This window comes from Lates calcarifer, linkage group LG12 (genome assembly GCF_001640805.2).
Source record: "Lates calcarifer isolate ASB-BC8 linkage group LG12, TLL_Latcal_v3, whole genome shotgun sequence".
NCBI classification, from domain to species: domain Eukaryota; kingdom Metazoa; phylum Chordata; class Actinopteri; family Centropomidae; genus Lates; species Lates calcarifer.
In genome coordinates, this window is record NC_066844.1 from 25,841,605 (window position 1) to 25,862,881 (window position 21,277).

At 42.0% G+C, this 21,277-nt stretch overlaps 2 protein-coding genes across 2 annotated transcripts; one reads left to right on the top strand and one right to left on the bottom strand.

Annotated features, from left to right (window-relative positions):
* Window positions 1-1,699: 1,699 nt before the first annotated feature.
* Window positions 1,700-7,168, bottom strand: alas1 (aminolevulinate, delta-, synthase 1). Its single transcript, XM_018688177.2, has 11 exons — window positions 6,985-7,168; window positions 5,280-5,520; window positions 4,967-5,149; window positions 4,718-4,864; window positions 4,349-4,568; window positions 3,685-3,869; window positions 3,389-3,568; window positions 3,121-3,285; window positions 2,366-2,634; window positions 2,111-2,273; window positions 1,700-2,011 (listed from the first exon to the last, which is right to left on the bottom strand). Exons 2-11 carry the CDS (start codon window positions 5,485-5,487, stop codon window positions 1,851-1,853), a joined length of 1,881 nt encoding a protein of 626 aa, XP_018543693.1. The 5' UTR covers window positions 5,488-5,520; window positions 6,985-7,168; the 3' UTR covers window positions 1,700-1,850.
* A 1,934-nt stretch (window positions 7,169-9,102) lies between these two features.
* On the top strand, window positions 9,103-21,236 carry LOC108891054 (protein shisa-5). The gene is made up of 6 exons (XM_051074191.1): window positions 9,103-9,268; window positions 9,472-9,998; window positions 11,258-11,408; window positions 11,702-11,868; window positions 17,066-17,311; window positions 18,321-21,236. The coding sequence occupies exons 2-6, from the start codon at window positions 9,932-9,934 to the stop codon at window positions 18,488-18,490; spliced, it is 801 nt and encodes a 266-aa protein (XP_050930148.1). The 5' UTR covers window positions 9,103-9,268; window positions 9,472-9,931; the 3' UTR covers window positions 18,491-21,236.
* The last annotated feature ends 41 nt before the right edge of the window (window positions 21,237-21,277 follow it).

Here is a 21,277-nt window from a genome sequence, read left to right on the forward strand (position 1 = left end):
GTTGTCTCCTCAGGTTCTGACAGAGCTGAGCTTTCTTGGTTGCTGTGTTTGTGTCCTTACAACATGTAATGTGATTATACACAGGTCCTGAGGCAAACAGTAGAATCTGCCAGCACTGAGACATTTAACAAGGAGACAATGAGAATTTAATCATGGAGCCACACAGAAGATTTGACCTAAATTAACTTTCAGTGCGTTGTTGTTGTTGTTGTTGGTTCATGCACCTGCAAAGTACATTTGCAAGTTTCCAGTTGGATAATCTGAATGATTTTGTATTTGTTTACATTTTCTGTTTTCTGATTATGAGTCAAAGATTCCATGTAGTGAACCAGAATGTATATTTAAACTCTCACAGACAGAAAACCTGACTGAGAACAACCTCTCTCCTCTAAACAAACTGTTTATTGCACCACTCGGTGTCTCAAGCAGACAGTGAAACATCTTTCACCACAGAATGAGGTTACAGCAAAACTCTGATACCCACTTTATTTAACAGCCTCCTCTGATAGTTAGAACATTACAGACGTCTGGCTTCACATCACATTTCATTTTGAAGGCTGTGATGCATGAAAACCCACAAGTCAGTTTCACTGATATGACGCACATTTTTCTCTAAATGTGTCATTGCCACCACTTAAACATCCCATATATAAATGAATCCAATGTGCAACCGAGGCTTTGTTGTACTTGTGCCATGATAGAACTTCCCATAAACCTGTTGTGATGTTACTGGCAGCTGCAGAGTTTAGTGAAGCGTCAACTCAAAAGTGGAAGTATCCTCATTTACATAAAACAGTGGCAACATCATTTCTGTGTGACGACTAAAAATATATCTCACTTCAGAGAGAGGTTTAAGACATTTATTGATCTGAACAGTTCTGTCTGCGTACATGGAGCTGTCTGTGATCCACTCTGATTCTGATCTGGATCTCGAGGATGTGTGCTTGCATGGTTGTGACCACCGTGACCTCTTTCTGTTTTGTGGATCTGGGTCACCTCGAGCGCCATAGCTACCTTTATGTCATCTCCATCTGAATTTACAGGACAGTGGGTTAGTCGGCCCTTCTTCTAAGACACGTAATCAGCGTAAGATTTCACCTGATAAAACAGCACAGTGAGCAATCTGCTGCATTTCATGAGGAGGAATTATTCTATGTGTGTGGAAGTTTATTGTGTAACTCCACAACCCCCGGTCTGTCCTGGATTAATGTGTTTCAGTAGGTTTTTTGGAGAATAAATCGTGTTAAAATATAACACCACGTACATTAGAACACCTGAATGTGTATCAGAAAACTGAATGGCTAAATTGCTGTGATGCTATTGTCTCCTCCAGGTGTTTATCACTGTCAGACAATCTTTCTCAGTGCCCTACAAACACAAGTAGGCCAGTGGATCAGGATAATTAGGTTACTAACACCACCATCACTGCTACACAAAGATTCAGCCTTTTTTATCTGCTGGACCAGACCGAGTGTTGTGACCCATTTCTGTAGCCTTGAGAAAATTATTCAACAATCAGTCGACCCCTCAGCATCAGAGGCGTAGTGACTTATCACAGCATCTTTAACCCAGTTCAGACAATGTAAACCTTCACCTGGTGTGCAGAGAATAATCGTTTTATTCACGATTCTTTATCAAAGCTGCAACATTATCATTTGTTTTTTAAAACTCAAGAAAAAATACAAGATGAAAACAGCCGTACTTTCTTTCTAATATTTTATTTGGAGCATATATAACATCTGAACATAGAATATTTTAAATAACATGTGTAGGACTTATCAAAGATAATTAATACATTCTATGACAGTGACAGAGGAATGGGTGTTTCGAGCCAGCAGTGGTGAGTAGTGTTATGCGCAGGCTGAGATTGGGTGGCTGAGGCCACTGAAGTAAGACTTTTCTCGTTCGCTCATCAGCTCAAAGTGCAGCGGCTGCTGGCAGAACGTGCACTCTGCTGACGAGTGCGGCTTCAGCTCCAGGCCGACCTCCTTCCAGGTGTGAACGAGCCTCTCTGAGGAGGGGGAGAACAGAGGAGGGGGAGGTCAGTTTGGCTGTTATTAAAGGGATAAAGCTACAGTCAGGTGCAGCTGCCGTGAGGACATCAACTTACCGACAAAGTATTTCATCATCTCAGGGGTGTGGTGAGGCGTTGGGGCGATACGCAGCAGCTCCTCGCCCCTGGCAACGGTGGGATAGTTGATGGCCTGCACGTAGATGTTGTGGCGACTCATCATGATGTCACACACCTCTGTGTTTTTCTCTGCGTTTGACACCTAAAAATAATAACACACACCCAGGATGATTAGGCTGGAGGCAGACTAAGGACTTCTCTGTATGTTTTTAACTGCACGTTGTCATAAATTACCCGGACTGGGATGATGTGGCTGGGGCAGTGCACCACAGGCAGCCCGGAGTCCATCAGCATCTGTCGGAGCAGCTTGACGTTTCGCTGGTGTTTGCGTCTCAGCGAGCGGCCCTCCTCTCCTTTAAGCACCTGGATGGACTGCTTGGCTCCGGCTAACAGCATCGGCGGCAGGGAGGTGGTGAAGATGAAACCGGCGGCGTAGGAGCGCACCGTGTCCACCAGGGCGGACGTGCTCGCGATGTAGCCGCCCACACAGCCGAAGGCCTTGCCTGGATGACGACACGACACACAGGTGGTTATCCTTCCATTTCATTCTGTCAGACATCGCCCTTAGATTCTTGTTTAAAAAAAAACACTAACACACTTCCACCCACTCTATTCTCACAGACTAGATCTTCTTGAAATGGCAGCTGCAGGAGCACAGGAGCTGGAGGGCTCTCAGTTAGAAATAATTGTCGCTTCGGCTTGACAGCGACACACAGAGAGTAATTCAATAAGAGCGCAACAAGAGCCCACAGTCGCCTAGCAACAACAGAGCTGCTCCAGCTTCTTTAAGCCCTCTGGCATATTGAGTGACGCAGCTGAGGCCTGATCCTGATTATTCAGGACAAACCACAAGATTCCACAGAGAGCAGCTTTGATTGATACAAACACAAATATAAAGAGCACATTCAATTATAAATGGAAAGATGCTTTAGTCTGGACTGAAAGAGAAAAAGCTTCGTGTAAGATCAGAGTAGAGAATATATGCTGACCTAGTGTCCCTGAGATGATATCCATCTTGTGCATGACACCGTCCCTGTCTCCGATTCCGCCTCCTCTGGCACCGTACAGGCCGACGGCGTGGACCTCGTCTACGAAGGTGATGGCGCCGAACTCATGGGCCACGTCACACATCTCCTCCAGCGGACACACGGCGCCTGTGTTACAGGAAGATCCACAGTTATGATAAGAGTTGATGATAACAGTTGCTGACAAACAGGTTTTACTTAGAAAATGGCTGAGCGACCATCCCAAACTAACCATCCATGGAGTGGACGGTCTCAAAGGCCACGATCTTGGGTTTGCTGGGGTCTCCCTTCTGCAGCAGCTCTCTGAGATGAGCCACGTCATTGTGGCGGAAAATGAATTTCTTAGCGCCGCTGTTCCTGATTCCCTGGATCATCGAGGCGTGGTTGCCTGCGTCAGAGTAGATCTCACAACCTAAAACAGAGCAGAGAGGAGCAGCTGAGAATGAGGAGAAAAAAACTGCAACAAAGTGATTCATTCATTCGTGTGAGATTTACTGCACAGTAAATGTCCAGGAGTCTTTGGTTTACCAGGCAGCATCTTGGCGAGGGTGAAGAGGGTGGAGTCATTGGCCACGAAGCAGGAGGTGAAGAGCAGTGCAGCGTCCTTCTTGTGGAGGTCAGCCAGTTCTTGTTCCAGTTCCACGTGGAATTTACTGGTCCCAGAAATGTTCCTGGTGCCTCCCGCCCCCGACCCATGCTTTCGTAAAGTATCCCTGGAAACAGACAACAAGAAATTGTTTTATCTTGTTTTGTTTTTCTGAGCTGCTGAATGCTAGATGTAAGTCTAGGAAAGGGCGAGGCTGTAATAAATGGAAACATTTTAATAATTAAGCAGCAGAGCTGCTGAGCAGTAACTGACACCTTGATTGAAGGTGTTACTGCTGCACAGGGAGCAAGCAAGCTCAAACAAGCTGAGAGGAAAGGAGGAAAAACACCTCCACTGGAGCCCAGGAGGTTTAGGTGTAAACTATGACCCACACACCCACACAACACACTGGGTGTCAGATTGTAGACAATTGTCAAGAGCTTTATCACATCTTCTCAGTTTCTGTCTGAACTCTGGACTCTCAGTGGGACAAAAGGTACGAAACAATAGGAGAAAGTGAACACGCAAGAAAAATATTTGTCCCACACCTGAACCCGAGGGACTGAGCTCCAACACAACACACAAACAACCCCCTCCAACACTCACATGATGGACTGCACGACGCGAGGGTGTCGACTCATGCCCAGGTAGTCGTTGCTGCACCACACGGACACCTCCCTCTTCTCCTCTAGAGAGCCTGTGAAGTCGTCGGCCATGGGGAACTCGTTGGCCAGACGATTCACAGTCTTAAACACGCGGTAGGTGTGGTCACTTTTCTTCTCTTCGATCTTCTTCTCGAAGAAGTCATCGTAATGAAAGCGAGACACTGTGAGAAGAGGAAGATGGGGCTTGCTTAATATGGCTCAACACTGGTTGCATTTTGATGGGTGAAGCAATTTCTAACATGATGAAAGTCTCAGTTCATGTTATTCAGAAACAGACTGACACTTGTCAAAACACCAAAATAAAACTTACTGCTGCCTGGCAAGTTGTCCTGCAGCAGGTGAGAGACCATTTTAGGTCTCTGTTTCAGGAGGGTCTTCATTAGATTTGCCGGCTCCCCTCCACTTCCCTCAGTGGTGCTGGCCGAGGACGGCTTCTTCAGCTGGGCAGGGGAGACTTCTGAAAAGATCATGGGAGGGAAAAAGAAAAATATGATTAAACTCTGTACAAGATAACAGACAAAAACAGCACAGTCTGATCACTTTCTACACAACTTCTTACCTTTCTGGACAGTGCGGACTTCCTGAACATCCTCCTGAAACTCCATGCCGACCTGACGGACCACACTGCTGTGCTTCTGACCCATCTCAGCAGCCAGGAAAGGGCATTTGGAGGCAACTGCCTGGCCTGAGGGTGGCATAGGGTGACCAGCAGGCAGCTTAGGCTCCACTTTTTGCTTGGGCCCTGCACGTGGACAAAGGGAATTTTAGATCCTGTAAACTATCTCAGATATTTCACTTCATATAATGTATCTTCAGTGTAAATTTGAATATTCAGGTTAAAAAACTTTCCTCTCCTTCCTCATCAACCTCACCTTCAGCAGCAGACGCGGTGTCCTCAGTCCTGTGGTGGGAGGAGGATGAGCAGAGGGCCCGTGCCATCGACGGGGCCATGGGTTTCGAGGCCAGCTCCATCATGATAGGGCACTGCTGGGCGTACACTACCAGAGATTTTTTGGACTGCTGCAGGAAGGCCTGAGGCACACGAGCCAGGAAGGGACAGCGACGTACGATCAAGTCCATAGTTGGCAGTCGAGGCGATGATTGTCCAGAGATCTAAAGGAGACAGTCAGAGCTTCACTGAAATGTGCTGTGAACACTTCAGGTATTTCTCCTCATGTGCTACAAAAACCTGCTTTTCAGGCTGGAAACTTAAAGGCACAGTGCACCCAAAACCACAAAGGACATGGGTTTTTTCCTTTCCACTTGGAATGTAATCAATTCACCCAAAAGGCAAAAGGTTTCAGCATTATTTACACAGTAACACAATGACAGGAATACAAACATTTAAGTAGTCTTTTCTTTCTGTACAAGGAATGAAACTGATGTGTGTGTGGATTGTAACTGTCATTTTTACACAAGTAAGAGACGTTAGTGAAACCTCGAAGGCATTTCTGGAGCAACTATCCACTGTATTCATACGTAAACCAGACAAAGATTATCTAAAGAAACAGAAAAAACCCACACAGCGCACTTCCTGGACATTTTTATAGGTGATTAAAGTTTGCTTGGTGTCTTCCACAGCGTAGACCTTGATATGTGGCTGAAAAGCCTGGAAAACTTCCCGTATGTGGACCTTAAATTAAGAACATCTTGTCAAACTGCTATTTTCAGGGTCAATAATAGATCTCTAAGTGTGTGTGTGTCCTTTCCAAAGGAAAACATTACTTCACAGGTTATTTCTCTGACTCCATGAACTGTTGCGTTTATTGCAACAGGTGTCTGCTCGTGACGCTGTAATAATAATGTTTACAAATAAAGTTTCGTTGCGTAAAACCGACATTTACATCGCTGACGTCTATTCCTGCCATACCCTTCCCCCAGCTAGAGCCAGGTCCACACACATTCCACTACAAAGTAATCACTCCCATATTTCCCCTCCTCTCAAGTTCTTGGAAAAGGGGCGAGAGTCAATAAAAAAAAAAGAGAGAGAGAAAAAACGCGTAGACACAAGTGTAGCTATTTTTCTTGGTTAATATAAGCGTAAATAAGACACCTACACAACGTAAAGTGATGATAATATTAATCAAGTGTTTTTTTTTTTAATAAGTCAACACATGAACTTCCACTGGTGTTACACTGAAAACTGTACCCGGACAGATTATGTGACCTGACTGAAATATTCCAGTATCCTTATAATAATCCATGTAATTTTACCCACAGCCTGAACAAGGGACAGTGAAGCAACCCAGCAGCGATTGTTGCACTAAGATCGCCGGTATTAGCAACATCTAATCGTCTGCCCGTGCTTATAAGCCGGCTGAGCTGACACTAACTGTGAACGCGTTTCACGGTTATTACACATTAAGAGAGCAGGAGTCACGACTTGTCTGTCTTTACTGTTAATTAACATTATTAATAACGTAATATGTTACAGTTGAAGCGTTTTGGGAGTCCTTAATGTCTGAGTCCTTGCCCGGCTGCTCGTGATTCTTGCCGGTTGATCGGGCTTCACATTAGCTAGGCTGCTAACGTTAGCTTAGAGGCTACAACCAGAGGTGGAGATGAGGCAGAACTTACCTCTGATAAAACTTCACACGTTAGGACGCAGTCCTCTTTATCAGCGGTGTAGTGGTCAGAGTAACAGCAGCGGAGCTAATCTTATGTGACACTGATAAAAATGACTCGCAGAGAGGAGCTGAAGGTGATGTTGCTTCGTTATCCTGCACTGAGGACGAACGAAAAGGACGAGGACGTGCTCGCGCTTATATGACCCCGACCATGGCCGACGCCGAGTGGAAGTCTCGCGAGATTTGATTAATTTACGTCAAAGGTCTTTACAGTCAATTAGCCGGATGAGTCATGGGTGTGATCAGAGCATCACACGCCCGAATGCGGTGTTTTCTCTGTGCAGGTGGAGGATTCTCATGTTTATTTGTGTATTTATTGACAATTACAACTCCTCCTGTAGGCGGAAGCTGCTGTATAAACAAATAATGATTAACAAAATAGTAAAGTACACTTTGATAATATAAATATATCTCTGAGGGAGAGATTAGAAATGTTGAAATATGATGTACATTAATAAACTCTTTACAATCTTCTTATAGTGCATAATAAACACGTTTATATACTGAATATACATGATAAATACTTTAAGTGATACCTATATTTTATATTCAATAGTAATTATTGATGTGTATGCATTACTTTAATGTTGCAGTCGATAAAGGTGGAGCCAATTGTAACTAATTGATACGTTATATTCATGGGTAATCTGTAATCTATGATAATATTTCATGATTTATTTGTTGGTTAGAGTTTGAATTAATGATCTTCAAAGTAATTTAAGATGTCATATAAATGTGGTGGAGTAAAATTTACAATATTTATCTCTCAGCTGTAGAGTAGAAATATAAAGCCATCTAACATGGACATACTTGAGTAAAGTAGGTTACAAATATCTTAAGTACATTATTTGTGTAAATTTACTTGGTTACTTGACACTATTTTCTTTATTACACGATGTTTAAACATAAAAACACGCCTGATATGTTTCTGGATTTGTATTACATACATACATACATAAACATAAACCAGAGTGGGTTTATCAACATTGCTGACATTTTAGAAGGACTGGGATTTACAAGGGCACTGTTGAGTGGCTGTCACCTTTATGGCATAAGTGCACTCTCCCTCTTTTGCTGTGTTGTATGACATGAATTCTAACCTCAGTTGAACAGATTTTCTGCACACCTGAGACCTCTGGTGTTGAAACAGAGACACTGAACCTGAACTGGTTCCTAATGTCTGTGTTGTGTGATTGTAAATAAAGATAAATTGTAGAAATTGTTTTAGGGATATTTCCATTTTCATACTGTCTGTGATCTACCGTCACTGATGGTCAAACTATAACATCGTATAGAAACACTTCTCAGTGTAACTCAGTTCAACAGCACCACACACTGCTGCCTCTAAGATGACCACAAACCAAATGCTCCACCACATGCACCACCAAAGCTCATATTTAGCAACAGTAACAAATAAATAAATAGTGGAACTGCAAAAATATGACTAAACTGTACTTTGAAATGAGAGAGCAAATAATTTTGGCTGCCTATTTGATCTAAAATCTGTGTCTGTGACATCTCGATCTGTCTGTAGAGTCTTGTATTTTCAGTCAATGATGTTTTGCTGCCCTCTACTGATCTGTTCAGGGCGTTGGCGCTATGAGGTTTTACCTGCAGGACTGCTGTATTTTATTTAAATATACCAGAAATGACTGAAAACAGGAGGGTTTCAGCTTGAACACAGGGCCAACATAACAGAAATCCAGATACAGATAAATTTAACAAACTACATATTGCATATACATCTTTTAATACACTATATTAGAGGAAATCTATACATGTAAGTTTTATTATTTGCTTCCAATACAGTCTGTTTCTGTTAGAGCTTTTATCCATTCAGATAAATGGCGTTTAAACTGTTGCCTCGCGGATCCTTTAACCAATCAGATCAGGGGCCTTCTAGCAGGCCTGCCATGACGTCGAAATTTTACTGTCATTTGATTGGACGGTCAGAGCTAGCAAACCGCCTCTGTAGCTACTAGCTACATACTAAAAGACGTTAGTAAAGATTTAATAGCCGTTTGTTCAACCCACAATGACTGAAGGAGGAGGAACAGTTCGCTGACTCCGTTGTAAAGGTTATTTTTGTGTCTTAGATCCAACAATAAGTCTATTTTTTTCTAGTCTTTTCTATCGCTATGGAGGCTAACGCTGCCCAGTTATATTTTTCGCAGTTTTAACTGAGAATGTCCGCTCGACAGAAGCACTTTTTAGACAAATAATCAGCAGATTCGGTGAGTAAAATGTGTTTTACCTAGATTTTATTGTTATGTTTATTTGTTAATGACGGTGTTGAGAGGTGGGTTAATTCAGGAAGGGCACCAGTGAAGGCACTGAACTCAACTAATATAATAAATAATATCCATGACAGGACGAGTTCTCCCATAATGGGTATTTTTGATTGATAGTGTTTCTGACTTTTTATTTACTTTTGCAGTATTTCTGTCACTCCTACCCCTGCAGAGGAAGAGAGATGGAGACCAGACTGTATAAGGGAGAAATGCCAGCTTTTCGTTATCAGGCACGGCCCATACACAGAGCACGTGAGAAACCCGCGTCAGTGACGTCATGTCATTGGCTCGACTCTAAACACAAACGTCTGAACCGTCCATATAAAGTGATATGGTCAAACGGAAAGGTCTTCAATCATCAACACTCTACTGAGCTATTACTTTAATTCACTTTGGTTAATCGGTGGATAATACGATCACTATAAGACAGAGGTCTACACCCAGGAGGAGGGCGGGACTTCGGCGGAGTGAGACGCCCCTCTGTGTATAGACGATCTTTGCGGCAGCCGATCGGGTTCAGATCAGACCAGACCTCCTCCTCCTCCTCTCTTCCGTCGGAGGAGATTCCCACTTTTTCTGCCTGAATCCGGGAATTTCGGAGTAGCCATGGCGTCAGGCCTGTCCGGTGTTGTTGTGTTGGCCCTGTGTGTGTCTCTGGCCCCTCATGTATCCGGTAAGTTTGGCTTTTTATAAACTCTCTCTCTCCGTTGTCTCGTTCGTCTTGCTGCCATTGTTTTAACGGCGTTTTAACGGCTAACAGTCAGCCCGGGTCGACCTGAACAACCCCCCCGGCTCAAACGCTCCCAATTCGGGGCGATGTCAGTGACGTTAGCTCGGCCACGGAGAGCTGGGCTGTCCGTTTTAAAGTTACCGTTTACCGTTCAAACACCGTTTTAACGTCAGTTAGTCTTATCCAGCTAATGGACAGTCAACCGAACCGAGTCTTTCTTTGTTTTTTAACGATTTAAACACCAAAATACACACTGACAGATTTAACCGTTAAGGGCTCCACTAGCTACTCATTGTCAGTTGGTATTTTTCTATCTTTTCCTTTACATTTTGTCTTTAAAAATCCATCTATCTGTCACCGTCTGTGCCTTAAACCCTGCCTTCATGAATAATGTTATAATGTTCAGTTTTTTATTTAAAAGGTTGAGAGAGTCATTTTGGAAGCTGGGACTCGTGGACTAGTTGAATTGTATTGTGTTATATGAGATATATTTTTCTTTTTTACTCTACCTTCATCAATATAAATGTGTTTGGACACAACAATAGAAACATAATTCAACCATAACCTCTAAGATGACCATACAACTGAATCAACGCGTCTCTGAAGGTGTCCTAAAAAACATTAAAACATTATATTAAGGTTGATAAAGGTAGGAATAAATTGGCAAGTGGGTGTAAATGAAGGTGAACCAAAGTAACCTCTCTGTATAATGTAATACAGTTCAACAGCCCCGCAGACAACATCCTCCCAAATGAGCATAAAGTTGAGTCAGCACCTCCTTAAAACACTTTCAGCAAATTTATTTTATGAAATATTTAGCAGCCGTTGTATTAGACTACATTAGTTTTACCAAGCTGTACCTAATAAACTGGCAGTCCAGTCCAAAACCCAAAGATATTCAGTTCACTGACATGTATGACAAAGAAAAGCAGTGCTGGAAAAGATGGAGGAAGGGACTTATTGAAAATGTTTTGAAAAAATTAGATAATTTCAGCTTTTTAAAAAATTGCTCTAGACAGTCCAAGTAATATACTCCTAAATTAGCGTAAGCAGGTTAAGGCCTGTGTGTGATTGAGTAAATTCCTTGCGTGCTGTGCTCTTTATTTTACCCCTCTCTCACAGTGAAATCACCACCACAGTTTGTCTTCAGTGTCTGTCTTCAACAATAACATTTCCTGCCTCTTTCTGCTCTGTTACAACAGGGGACCAACATTGTAAATCCTACAGAGATTTGAGAAACATTCTTCAGTCATCCCAGTATTGCAGGGTGGGATTTTGCTGTGGTACCTGCTCCGAACGATACTGCTGTCAGGATTTTTCTCAGCAGCTCTCTGAGGATAGACAAGATGACTGGTATTCTATTCTGCTTTATTCTGTAATAGATGATGAGCTGCCTCTAACTACAGTTGACTACAGTAGAGATGTGTTGTTGTCAAGAAACAGGAAGTAGTGTCTTCCTGTGCACGACCCCCAGCTACATAAAGCAAAGTGTGAACTACCTACAAGTTGCAACCGAAGTCCCATTAAAACTAAGAGGCTGATAAAATACCAGCTTGTGTATTTACATCAAGCACTTTTTTGCCTATTATCCTGTATCAGTAAAGAAATTGCATTGCTGATTAATTTTATCTTTGTTTCTTTTTCAGTGAAGAAAACTCTGTCCTCTCTTATTCCGATCCCTATTCCGATTCCTATTCCTCACCGTTGCCCATGGTTTTTGGTATTGTTGTTGTCGTCATCGTCGTGCTCATCTTCATCTGCTGCTGTGTCTGTCCCTGCTGCTGCATATACAAGGCGTGCTGCAAGCCACAACGTAAGTAGCCCTTCACTGATAAGTCACACTAATGTTTGTTGTTGTTGTTGTTGTTGATGCTTTTAGATGCATAACAGCAGCTAGTTCTTCGGCCTGAGATATCGACTGCCTTGATATTTACAATAGCCAGTCTTTCAGGAGCATGAAATGGGCTGTGGTTTGATTAATTGACACATACACTCAGACACTTTGTGTCAGTAAGGCACCTCATTTTATTTTGAATTTTTCTCAATAGTCTTAATATTTAGTAACCATCCCCTCAGAAAAAACATTTATGAGGAAACATACTCCTCTTCTGCTGAGAGTTGTAACTCCAAAGGTCTAGCTCAATTTTTAAATAAGATGGCATGAGTTGCTTATTGTGTTGGGTGGTATGATAATATAATGTCTTCTACTGTCATAGATTTTGTCACACAGCTCATACTGTATCTGTCCTTTCAATATCTCTTGTTGTTTACGAGTTCAGCAGCCAATTACTGATAAGTTTACATCCTGGATTTAGCAAGATAACGCAAAAGAGGGCAAGTGTTTAAGATAAACAGAAACTTAAATAGAAGTTGAGAAGGGAAAGTGATTGTATCAGTGTGATGAAGTAACTTCATCTGTGATTTACTGGAACACATCTGTTTGTTTTAACTAGTTTTTCAATTTATTTACCCCAAAGTTACTTTTACAAGATGCTGCACATATAGAATTACAGTACAGATATGATCTCCAGACACTGGTTCAGTCATGAGGATGGAGATAAGTTTATTTAGCTGACACTTTGTTAGTGAAAAGTGGAGCCTGTTGACAGAAACATGTCAAACACTGAGAAGGAAGATTTAACCATCTGTCATATGGCATCTTTTAGTGTTTATTTCTGATGCCTCTTTATTGTAGAAGTATTCCTAAAATAAATTATTAATGTCAGTCCAAAGGATCCCATCATCTGTTTGTTGATATCACTGCCAGTAAGCACTTCGTACCTCCCTATGTAAAAAAGGCTCTGTCAGTGTGTGTGATGCTATCGTATCATTTGCATTTTTCTCTGCAGACTCAGGTGGAGTGAACTCTGCTCTTATACCTAAACTAAACCCTCTGTGTGATCCTTCTCCTTATACGAGTCCCAAACCCAACATCACTCCTGATTCAAGACCTAAAATGCCCATTGGAGCCCTTTCCCACCATAAAACGCTGACTTTTCACACAGATCAATGATCTGATAATTTGGTGACGTGTCAGCAGTTGATTGTCTTAATGAAAGAACCACAAGCTTTTACAAAACAGGATATGGCTGAGGTTAGTAATCAGTGGCATTTTCATCAGATGTGAATTTTAGAGAAAGATTTTGTCAGTCGAGTTACAGTAAATTAAATTTTTTTTTTAAAGCAAAAATGAAAAAATAAACAGGTGTCAGCTTCTTAAATGTTTATATTTTTTAGTTCTCTTGATTTGATAATAAACTGAATATTTTGGGTTGGAGCTGTGGTGAATTTTAAGGCGATAAAGCAGCGTTTCACTACATTTCACTATCACACATGTCCTGAACAGTGACCATGTGTTAACGTTACTCAGGTATTACTTTATCCATCCTGATAACTGATAAATGATGACTTTAACAGGTAGTTAATATGCAGTTTAAGCAGTGAGTAATATATCGACAGCTTGTTGCCATGTGCTGCTGCTTCTGCAACATGTTGCTGCACATGTGCAGGTTTCCTGCACACAAGCAACATATTTCTGAGCTGCTGACTGGCTGTTGAGGGCTTCTCAGCCTACAGATTCAAGCGGTGTCTGATTTTTCCTCTGTTAAGAAGAAGAAGTCAGACTCTTGGTTTCCAGTGTGTTGGAGTACGTGTCTGTCTAGTTCTCAAAGCAGAACATGAGGGGACTCATTTGCAGACTGTTTGCCCACCCACCACATGACTTTCATTACTGCAGTGGCTCGGTCTTACTAATAACACAGACGCCGGGGCGCAGAGCACAAACTGATTTAATGTTCCCAAATTCACAGCGCTATGCAGAGGATAAGTGCCGCTGACAAAGGTTACAGTGAGGTGCTTTATTCATCTAACTCGAGCGCTGTGAAGTTCTTCATCTGATATTTGTGTTTGTCATCGTTTGAAACGTTGTGCAAAGTTTCACCTTGGCTTCTGTGGTGAGCAGTGTGTCCCACAGTTTGACGGTGCAGTGTTGTCATCAGAGGTAATTACTGTTTGGATTCAAGCCAAATTTGAATTCTCTGCTGCTGTTTGAGTCGAAGCCTGTTTTTAATGCTGTGAATTAGGTCCTAGATATGATAAAATAACTTCTGTACAGGCAGTTTCTAGCTCCAAGATGCTTTAATCAAATTGTCTTTATTAAAGGATAGTTTGGTGATCGTCCCATTTTTGCAACAAATCCCATCAAAATACTAAAACCAGCAGTGAACTGATTCTACTAACAGTTATTGCCTGTGTAGTTGGAGCCAGAGCTTCTCTGTGAACACATCAGTGAACCACATCATTAACTCCGTGACATGTTGAGCTGATCCCACAAACACGGTGCTCCTGTCAAAAGTACGAAACCACAGCTGAAAATAGTCCCTAGAAACTTCAATATTTACTCCTGGTTACTAAAAATGACAGCGCCCAGCTTTTTGAGGAAATTATTTGGTTTTTTTAAATGAAAGTATACTTTCATTACTTGTTTTTAAAGGTTTATATCTTCAGTAGGAACCAGTGGCTGAATGCCACAGACAGGGTGGGGATGCTGAAAGTGTTGAGAGGCGGACAAGCACATTGTTGGTTTTAGTCTTTTCTTTGAATGTTGCAGACCTTTTAAATCCTTTAAATGATAATGCAACTCAAATTAATTGATCTTTTTTGTTGCCTTTAATGTTAATAGTGACTGTAAGTACAATGGCTCTGTATTCAGCTGTATTCACATCATTTATATGAAAGTAACACCTGACTTTTTATCATTTTCATTAGAATCAGATGAAACACTCAGCTGTGCCTGTCTGTTGTCTCTGAGATGGATACTTTCACACACAGTCTCTGTTTTCATGTTCCTGCCGCAAAACTGTGGTTAGCACCTGAGCTGTCCGATATGCAGGTCGGTGCCTGAGCAGCAGACATTAATGTTTGACTGCTGCTGCTGCTGAGCAGCTGTCGTTTTCCCACAAGACTCTATGGTTTTTGAGACAAGACGTCAGAGTCAACCACTCAGCCTCCTCTGTCATTAAGAGTGACTGCTCGAAAATCTTCAGGAGGTTAGCTCAGTTTTATGACCTCGGAAACGCTCCCATGTGCTTTGCAGCCAAACCTCTTTCGTAGTTTCATCTACATCTTACTTATTTTCTGTGACGTTTAGTGATGCGAGTCCAGATTTCACCAAACTCTCCTCACTGGACAAAGTTGTAGATCAAAACTTTTAAGCTGATGACTGTCACCTGATCGTGGGGACGGTCATGAGTTGTCATCGTTATAAGAAGTCTAGTTTAAATTCCCATATAAGTCGATTTGTTCCACTCTTTGTGTTTCTATCAGAAGAACAAAGAGTAAAAAGAAGAAGTTCACACTGCTGAGTCTCAAGTCCTGCTGTGGGAAATCAGCTGACAAAAAGACAACAACTTTAGCAGTGTCACTGATGGCGTTAGATGATCAATGATGGCAAATCAGAACACAAATAAAGACTGAATCATGACATCAACTTACACGATAAAAATATCTTTCTATAGCAAAGTGGTCCATGATTAACATGAGTAGGACACATGTATATAATACAAGTGACTGTAGTGAATGTTACAGCCTGCAGAAAGTGATTTTTGAATATTGATTTTACACTGAGTTTGTGTTTTATTTTAGTTAATAACAGAATCATATTTAAACTCAAATAGATTCAGATTAAGATGCTGATGAGTGTGAAGAAAAGCAGATCTGTTCTGTTTTGTTTCGTTCGAAAGAAGTACAGGAAAATTGGTGAAAATGGCAAATTTTCTCAAGAAAGAATCCGTTCGTACAAATGTTTTTCACATGAGGCCTGCTGTGCTGGGCTGAGATGAGCATATTTAAAGGACAGAAATAAAAAACACCTACAGATGTGAGTATAAATTGGGCTTAATATACAGTCAGTGACCTCCTGACAAACTACATGAAGTAAGTAAACCATGGCATGTGATTCTGTTTCCACACCCTGGTTTTTATGAGTTTGTGAAATCAGTGGCAGACATCCTCTATCCATTGCTCTCTATCACAAACTGTAGATTTAACAGCAGTTTGTCTCTTTACTCTAACCCATAATTCCTGCTGCCGCATTTCTTCTTTTGTTCTCCTCTCGTCTCAGTTATCAAAACAGACATCATCCTCTGATCCATTTCTCTAAACGAGTCTTTTAAAGAATGTACCACAGTGTTGGAAAGCACCGGGGTGTGTGTGCATTTATGTTGGCAGTCAAGCGTACACTTGTTAATAATGCACGCTCTCCCCACTTCCTGTCTGTTTGGTCTTTTAGCCAGCTCGTTCAGGTCGTGCCACGAAGCTCTGGCAGAGAGCAGGAGTAGGCAAAAACACACACACACACACACACACACACACACACACACGTTTGAATGTGGATTTCCTGAGTCGGGCAGATGCACGTTGGGATCACATCCAGGAATGTGAGAGCTCCACCTCGTGTGACTCACTGTTTCCACGACAACCGCAATGGGGGGGGGGGGGGACTCAAGGCCTTCCCACGTCATTTACAGGAAGTGGTCATGATGACTCCCACTCTGCATAGTGGTGGGGTGACTGACACACACACACACACACACACACACACACACACACACACACACACACACTTCATTTCCTCAGGTTTTTTAAAAAAAGACAACACCGTGTTTCAGTTTCACTTTACTACACAGAGACAGGTCGGTGGAAACTCTGCTCAGTCTGTGTAAATCTTTATACTGTGAAAAACTTGTTGCTGTGCCTGTGATTGTGATTTCTTTTTCATCTCTCTTCTTTGTAGTGTGAACTGCACAAACTTGGTTAGTTCAGCTGAATAAATGTAGAAGTGGTGATCTAACGCTGTGTGAAATCTGAACTTCTCCTTTGTTCTGATTTTGTAATTTGACTTTTTTTTTTATTCTATCGGAACAGTTCCTCCCACTTCACCAGAAACTACAAGTGAACCCCCGCCCAGCCCACATTAAAAACATCTGTTTCTGTGTTGTGTTTGTTTACAGCTGTGATAGCCACCACCACCCACACCACAGTGGTCACCACCTCTCCTCAGCAGTACCCCCAGCAGCCGTCTGCAGCGCCCTCACAGCCTCAGTCTTACCAGGGCGGCCAGTATCCGGGCTACCAGCCCGTACCGATGCAGCCGGGGTACGGAACCCAGCCCATGCCCCAGCCCTACGGAGCTCAGGCCGCGCCGTACCCGGGACAACCCTACACACCAGGACCACCTCCGACATATCAGGAAGCCAGTGAGTGTGGATTTTTACTCACTAGATTAAATGATAGAGGTGTGACTGTGACAGTGAAAACTGATGGTTTCTAACAAAGCAATATATCCCATCATGCATTTAGTTTGTGCTGTGAGGGAGTGAGTTTATCTGTGCAGCACATTTCAACAACAAAGTGATTGAAGCATTAAGACGAAAAGGAACTCATGAATTCAAGTAGAATAAGATCTAATTATTAAGGAGTTAAAAGATTTGAAAATAAAAAACAAGATAAAATACTGTAGGACAAAATGGATATAAGAATAAAAGTTACAATGCAGAGCAATAAATTGATCACCAGCCTCAAATTTGGTTTAATAGAAGGCAGCAGCAAACAGAAAATATTTATTATGGATCGTAGTGAATGAGTCAGTGGTTTCAGACACAACCATAGAAATCAGAATTTCACCGACAAACTCAGACTAAAATATCGACTAAAACAAAAATCAAATCACTAAAATGTGTTAATATACATTTTAGTGATACAACTACAGCTAAAATTAAATTAAAATGGTGTCACCTCACCTGTGAAGACCTACAGCTCACCTTACTTTTAAAGCTTAAAGAACGTAGATCTTTGCTTTTCTCATGTTGCAAACTATGAAAAAATTTCCATTTCCCAACTTCAGTTACACCTACACAGTAGTTGTTTTTGTAACAGCTGTCTGAGAACTTTATACAGATTTGAAGAGGGCTGCGTCGTGGGTAATGGATAATGATTGCTTAGTATTTTTAGGAATGTCCCTCAGTCCATAGGGAAGCACCTTTAAACATAAGTTAATGACACATTACAGTGAAAACATTGTGCAGTTTTAGCTGCAGTGGGAAGTGTAGGTGGAGTAACTGCTGCTGGTACTCAGCTGGGTCGAGTCTGGATTTTGTAAAAGAGGAACTGACACGTATATGGTTACTTTGTCAGACGTAGTTGTGGTTACTGTCTAAATATTTTCAACCCCCTCCTCCTCATGCTGTGTTTCCTCTCTGTGCCCAGCTGGCCCCGGCTACCCTCCCCACCCGATGCCTTACAGCCAGGCTGCGTTCGGCCCGGGCCAGCCGGCGTACCCTCTGCAGCCTCCCGCCCAGCCGCAGCCCAACGCTCCGCCCGCGCAGATGGACTACCTGGCCCAGCCTGCGTACAACCCCAATTATGTTGCACCCTAGACTGGATTATGGACCACGGTGCCATGGTCTCAGCCGCTTTAAACATGCTTGGCAGAACTGGAAATGTGTGATGTGAATCGAGACGAGGGTTGTCCCACAGCGTCTCGATTGACGTGTTTCGGTGGCTGAATGTGGGTTTTTTTATGACACATTTTCAGTTGTTAAAGAGTTACCAGGTGAAAATGCTGATACGTCTCAGCTGGTATTGCATGGACTCAGAATATACAAGTGGTGAGATCAGTTTTGTTTTTATATTTCTTCATGGCTCCATCATAGTCATCTTGGTGAATGAAACATAAAACCACTTTTGTCATTCCCTCTGAACATGCCTCAACATCTCCTTCCTAGTCCTCGTCCGTACTGTGGCCGAACCTGCTCGGCCTCTTTAACTCGCCGTCTGCAGTGAATGCCGTCACCTCAGTGGTCAAACATGGGAGAAGGAGTTTCTGTGTCTGTGGCTGTAAACTGAGGAAATGCTTTGAGTCTTTGTTTTTCATGTGCTTTCTCTGCTGTTCAGGAAGGAGTGTTCTGCATCTTACATGGGAACAAATCAAGTCCAAAATGTTTTTTATTTCTACTAAAAATCATAGAGAGGATTCATGTCATTGTTAGAAGACCTGTGATATTCAGAGGGTGTGCAGGCAAAACACATTTCCATGGGAATTAACAGGAATAAACTGGAAATTTGTGCTCACTTCAGCAGGACTACTGTATCTGAGCCCACAGACCACATCCAGTCAGTCGGTCTGGATCAGATAACTCAGCTCAGTATATTTGATCTGTGCTGTTAAAGTTTAACGAGCAAAAAATAACTGAAAACTTTAAAGCTAGTTAGCTGCTAAATCAGATGTGCTAAATGTTAACTAGCTAGCATCATTTCATGTAAGAGGTCAGCTAGCGTGATGCTAGCATGATGCTAACTAGCTCCACTTCTATAAATCACCCCAAGTTTCCAGTTAATTCCTTTAAATTCCTGTTAATTCCCATATATTTCTGTAAATTCCTGGAAATTTTTTCCTTATTTGCTACCCCAGTATTAGACCCCCCCCCCAACAAAAAGGGAACACTGCTCATGTCACTTCAACAGAATAAGGAAAGTTCACTTTACATTTTAACTTTGATGTGTTTGTACAAGGGAGACTTTTTTTCTCAGGTTTTTTTTTCATTCTTTGTTTCCAGTCGCCTTCTCACCGCTGTGCTCGTCTAACTCAGCTAAAATGCATCGGCAGCTTTGAATCAGTTAACCAAAGGAGATTCATTTCTTTTCATTCACATAGTGTCGTCTAGCAGGTAAAGACAAATGCAAGAAACAGTTGTGCCTTCTCAGCCGTATTACCTTTATCAGCAGCGTCATTTAGAACACTTTAACACTTTATTTTCTATTTATTCCTGAGTGTTTGTTTCTGATTTTTATAGTGTTACTTGTGCTTAACTGTCCTCATAAAGACTTAGATTTAATCAGACCATAAATGATGTTTCTCAGTGCTCCATTTTTAACATTACTGACATCAAACTGTGTAGCCTTCTAACCGTAGTTCCTTTAAGCCTGGCTCACACTAAAAGATTTTAAAATCTTACCTGATGTAGAAAATGTGAGATAGCACACACACGACGACAGATAACGACAGATTTCACAGTTGTGTTCTTATAGTGTGTGATGTGCAGAGAGAAGACCAACACAGCCACACCACACACACAGATTCACCAACAACCACAGTCTGAACTCATAGTGACTCTGTCTTCTGATTGGCTATCATTCCGTCCACGTGACAATCCACAGAGAGCGTGCTCGGCAGTGATTTTTTTGATTGTAAATATTGAACATGTTTCGTCTTGAGAGCAGATCAGGGAGGGTAGAATCAGTCTGAACACACCTCACACCACAGGAGAATCTGACAAGATCATCTTTACAACCATCAGATAATCAGCCTGATTATCTTTTGTGTGTGATACAACCCAAACTATTCATGTTATTCTTATACAGTACTGTGTTATTTGCTGTGTCAGATCATAAGTTGTTTTCTGTTTCATTGTGATCGCTGTCGCCTTCATTAGACGATGGAACAGTGAGAATCTGTATCTAAAAGCTGAACAGCCTTCCTTCCTTTGCTCTGCTGGTGTTTTCTTTGCAGCGTCTCTTCCTCTCTCTGCTCACACTGAATTTACTTGAAGACAGTTTTACTGAAGTGACCTTTCTCTCGTCGGTCGTCCACAGCTCATGTGACAGACCGGATCCTTTGAGCCACCCTCTTTAAAATGCCAGACTTTCCAATTTCCCCTGTCGAGGCTTTGCTTGTTGTCAAAGAGAATAAACCTAACTCACTCTGTTATCCGTGAGTATCACTGGTACATGGTTTCACATCTGTGCTGTGGATATAATGAGACCACATGCCAGCTAATAAAGCAGCCTGATGCAGAGTAGTTTATATGTGAGGAATGTGCATGTGTTTCCTGTCGACCGATTGATTTTGTCTGTGCATTTCATGGTCGTCTTGGCTTTTGTCTCAGATCTGTCTTGTGATTTTTAGTCCTGTGGCCAGTGTTGATTCTTCAAGGTGACTTTAGTTGGAGTGTTTTTTATTTGTACGTGTGGATTATAGCCATTCTTCTTCCATCTGTTTCTCGTCAGAGAATAATCGCCATCGATGCTACTTTGAGAATATATGTACATGACTTTTATTTTGTGACAAACCCCAACACTTATCCCGCAGAGTTCAATAAAATATATATTTTCTGTTTTCCCCAACTTTGGTTATTGAATTTGCAGCATCAAGTCAAAGTGGGTTT